Here is a 4,765-nt window from a genome sequence, read left to right on the forward strand (position 1 = left end):
CGGTTATTAGATTGACCCACCATACCATATTGTAATTGTTTCCTAGGAATTCAATTACCCCTCCCCGAGTATCTCTCCTACGACATATTTATAACTTTTGACACACCTCTAATATAATATAAATGTATATATTATATATATCTGTTCTCAGTACAACAATAGGCCTATAAGGCTGTATGGACACAGGCAGTCGTCTCGTATGTGTGTGTGTATGCGAGTCTCATGTGTGTAGTATACTTATAATACTACACACATGAGACTCGCATACACACACACATACGAGACAATTGCCTGTGTATATGGAGCAATATTTATATACCTTGATGGAAAATTGTACTGGTGGCAGTCCGTCCATTTTAGAGACAGTATATCTCGTTTGTTGATAGTTAAATCGGAATTATCAATGTCGGGGTAAGGAGGTGACATACCGAGCCGACGAAGAGATTGAAAACTTTGCAAAAACTTTAGTTTAATCAATGTCAGATTCTGATACAATATATGCGTGTGTTACATATGAAACAAGCATTTGTAAGATTATCGATCAGACATAGGCTTTCTAAAAGAAAACTTGACGGCAAGGGAACGGCTCGTTGATGACGGCCCGGGGACGGGAAAAAACTTTATCCGAAGACAGTCAAAAAGCAAAATTATACATGTAATCATAGACCTAAATTAACTTTAGGTCTCTGATGTAATCGACAAAAACAAGGACCAGTAAAAAAAAGTGTATTTATGAAATTTTATGTGTAGGCAGTTGCCTATTCTGCCTATAGGCAGCTACGCGCCTGACCTGTCCATTCCGTTTGGCGCAAAGACGTTTGATATCCAAAATTTGAGCATTGGTGTAGCAGATGATGGAAGGAACTTTGTTCTTTGAGTGTATAATGCTCTGAATGAATTCATGGTCCTGTGCCATGGACAAAACACTTAAAATGTTGTCAGCAAAATTTTCCTGTCCTACCCTCGAAGACTTAAACCTCTGGGTCATAACTTTGAAACTGTTAAGATCCCCACCCCAAAACTGTATATACAAATGCTGGGCATAACGAGTCGAATGCAGTCATGATATTATAATTGATTCTGGGGTCTGTCCACAATCCTAGGGACCTAGTTTCTGAGTCACACCTTGGAAACAGTTGAAAGTCCCACCCCATAACCATACATAAAATGGCTGGGCATGAAAAATCTAATACAGATAGGATACAAGCATTGTCCTTGGGGTCTGGCCCATTCCTTTGGAGAATATTTTGACATGATTACTTTGATATCCAGAAGAGCGATACAGGCCCTCTGGGCCTCTTGTTATGTTTATGTGTGCTGTGACCCATGTGAGTATGTGTATGAGACATTTGTAACGATCCCTTGTGCTTAGATATTGTACAATACAGACTTGAAAAAAATGAAAAATTCTGCTGCAACTGATCGTAATTATTTCTGTTAAGAACGAATCCAGCAGTCAACTAAACTATACTGTAGCAGCAAGAGAAATATTGCTACATGCGATGTAGCTTTGTCAACAAACCCAATGTTATTGTGAGCTAATGAAAGGTGTGTGTGCATCTCCAAAAGCAACATCCAAGCTTCATAGCTGCGATAACATAGCTTCTGACTATGACACCGTTAATTAAATAGGTTGAGTCATCAGTGGAGGCTGGGTATAAATCTATCTTTATGTTATGCTCCACAGAGACCAAAATGGGTTTAATGCGGCTAATAAATATTAGTACTATTCATGTATCACCAAGCTTCCATTTTGTCATCCTATTAGTCACAGTTTTTTTCTCGGCTGGGCAATTTAGTGCTGTAGAACACAAGTTTGAGGCTCAAATTCTTGGCACAAAATTACTCAAAGGTATGACCAACCCCTCATAATGGTACTGTGTCTAAAATGTAGACACAATATATATGCTATTTGTTTGTAATTATTAACATTGTGATCCAGGATATATATTCATGTCATCAATAGATGATGTTTATCATGAGTAACAGGCTAATTACATGTACCTATATGCTACATAAAGTGTTTTTTTTGGGGGAGGCTTCAGTGATTTAGTAGGTATATATAGTCAGAGGTATCTTTAGCCAGGCAGTTTGGTGTTGTTGATTGCAGTTTTGAGGACCAGATAAGGTACTTGTCATAACATATTGCCTTTCTATGTTATTTATGTCTCTGTGTGACATATATATCGAAATATGTACACTGGTATGTTAAACCTTACCAAATTCAAAGACTGGGCATGTCCATTTTAAAAAGTTAGGGGTGAATGAGTTAAATAATGTAAAATAGTATGTTGATCAAAAGGGTTTAAGATTTGTTAATTGCATGTAATTAAACAAAAAATGATCACTTCTTTTGTGTGTTTTTTTCAAAGGTGAAATGGAGACAAGTGTGGAAAAGTATCCAGATTTAGGGAAAACAACAGAATATGTATATTCTGAGCATGGCAGCTCCCTCCAGAAAGCATTTTATACAGCTTGGACCAACAAGGATTACTGTGACATCACATTGCGGGTTGGTAAGGACAGCATACCGACTCATCGTCTTATACTTACTTCTCTCTCTGAATACTTCAAAACCCTTCTTCACATGGATGTCAATGGCATAAAGGATGAAGCAGAGCTGCATGAAGTAGAATTTGATTCATTGTGCCAAATCCTGACATTCGGTTATACCGGTAAGATTGAAATTTCCATGGAAAATGTTGCTGCACTGTTCATAGCTTCCTCCTACCTGCAGGGGGTTTTCGTGAAAGAGTCTTGTGAGAGATACCTACTCGACAATCTCGACAAGTCCAGCTGCATAAGGACATGGTGCCTTGCTGACCAGTACAACGCCATGACGCTTAACAAGAAAGCTGTGCTGATGTTTATGCTTGAGTTTGAAAATATCAGCAGCACAGAGGATTTTGTCACCTTGGTAACAATGAAAATGTTTCTGGGGGTGTTAGAACAGGAGGGACTTGTAGTTTCCAGAGATGGGGTCATTTTGCCACCTGCAGAACAAGAGGTTAGTCTATTAGAGGGTGTACTTCACTACATAGACAGAACCAAATGTGGTACAGAAAATGCAGTGTCTTTGCTTAATGCCGTTCGACTTCCTCTTATAGAGCATGCAATGATAACAGAGCACATGTCCAAGTATCCTAAACTCTGCCAAAACAATGCTGTGAAAAATATTGTGGATGCTGCCAAAACCTTTCAGGAAAGCTCAGAACCTTCACAGCAAAACTCCAGTATCTGGCTTTCGCCGAGGAGACCAAAGATCAATGGGTACATGTATGACCCCAAGGCATATGCAGTAGGAGGTCAAGATGGGGTACACTTTTTTCTAAGATGTCACTTTGGTCTACCAAGACCAAGTAAAGAGGCACTTATCACCTCAGTTGATGTGCACTTAAGATTTTGGTCACAACATCCGCAGGAAAACCCACTTGTAGGAGGTTTAACCTTCAGATACTCGGACAACACAGTAACACAAGGTGGGCTGGCTGCTGATTCTCCATACTGCACAAAGGTCGAGAGCTTCACCCTGCAAGATTGTGAATACATCACCAAGGTTGTCATAAAGAGTGGATGGATGATGGACAGCATCAAGTTTGAGACAAATTTTGGCAAGAGTTACGGCCCTTGGGGAGGGCCGGGTGGAGGAGAGCGCATCTGTGTTGCACCGAATGGAGCAATAGGATATCTGCACAGTTTTGCTGGTATTGACATCAATTCTGGTGGCTGTTCAGCTGTTCACAGAGTCCGCCTTGGATGGGCAACACTTGATGACACTGAACAGGAGCTTGAGATGCGCGATCTGTATGATAAGTTAAAAGTTAGGCCAACGATTGATGGGGACAACGAGCTTTATGATGAGGATGAGGTTTATGTTGAGGATGAGGTGACTGAGGAGACTGATAGCGATGAATATGAAAACCCCTCTGACATTGAATGAGCTGAAACACAGGTCTGAGTATCTGGGTTTTCTTGTGTTACCTTTACATTGATATTCTAAAATGAATTTTTGAAATATACATGCAGCAAGGGTATGACATACATTTCGTTTTCCAGTTTTATCGTCATACAATACAAAGCAGAACCATTTTTATACGTCCGTCGCCCGACAGGACATATTTTTTATTGTATGGGCTGCGTTGATTGATGTCCTGATGTCCGTCCGGTAATTTTTGTCATCGCTCTCCTGCCTTTATTCATGGACATATCTCGATGAAACTTGGTACACATATTGCACAAATGAATTAGCATTTCGGAAGTTTACGTGTGTTTTTGGTACAGTTATGCCCCTTTTATTGACAAATAAGGGCTTTGTGTAGAAAATGCAAGAACTTTTTAATTTTTTAATTAATTCCTTTCAAATTTTGTACAGTAATGCTAGAAGCAATAATGTTCAACATATATTTCAGGTTTTTCTGTTGAGTTTCAACTTTCCGCGTTTTGGCATATCACATGTACACTTGACAAAGCAACGCTGTTTATCGTTTTTTTGCTGTGAACTTTTGTTTGTTTATATGATAACTCAAACAATTGTTCTCCAATTCTTATAAAACTACTTAGTTGTTTCATTACTTGATTGCTTTGTATGAGTTCTTAAATTGTGACATTTATACACTACTCGACACAGCTATGCCCGTTTTTCATTGCCAAATAAGGGCATTCCATCGAAAATGCAAGAACTTTTTAACTATTTGTTCAAGACTCTACCTCAAAGCCAAGTTTCTAGTTTTAGTAATAGCAACATTGACCACGAAAGTGTAATTCT

General features: G+C 39.0%; 1 protein-coding gene across 1 annotated transcript; it reads left to right on the plus strand.

The window, feature by feature from the left end:
* The first annotated feature begins 2,374 nt into the window (after positions 1-2,374).
* LOC110463197 (kelch-like protein 12) lies at positions 2,375-4,759 on the plus strand. Its single transcript, XM_021517590.1, has one exon. The coding sequence runs from the start codon at positions 2,378-2,380 to the stop codon at positions 3,938-3,940; it is 1,563 nt and encodes a 520-aa protein (XP_021373265.1). The 5' UTR covers positions 2,375-2,377; the 3' UTR covers positions 3,941-4,759.
* The last annotated feature ends 6 nt before the right edge of the window (positions 4,760-4,765 follow it).

The sequence above is a fragment of the Mizuhopecten yessoensis genome, unplaced genomic scaffold, assembly GCF_002113885.1.
Source record: "Mizuhopecten yessoensis strain PY_sf001 unplaced genomic scaffold, ASM211388v2 scaffold10875, whole genome shotgun sequence".
In the NCBI taxonomy this organism is placed as follows: domain Eukaryota; kingdom Metazoa; phylum Mollusca; class Bivalvia; order Pectinida; family Pectinidae; genus Mizuhopecten; species Mizuhopecten yessoensis.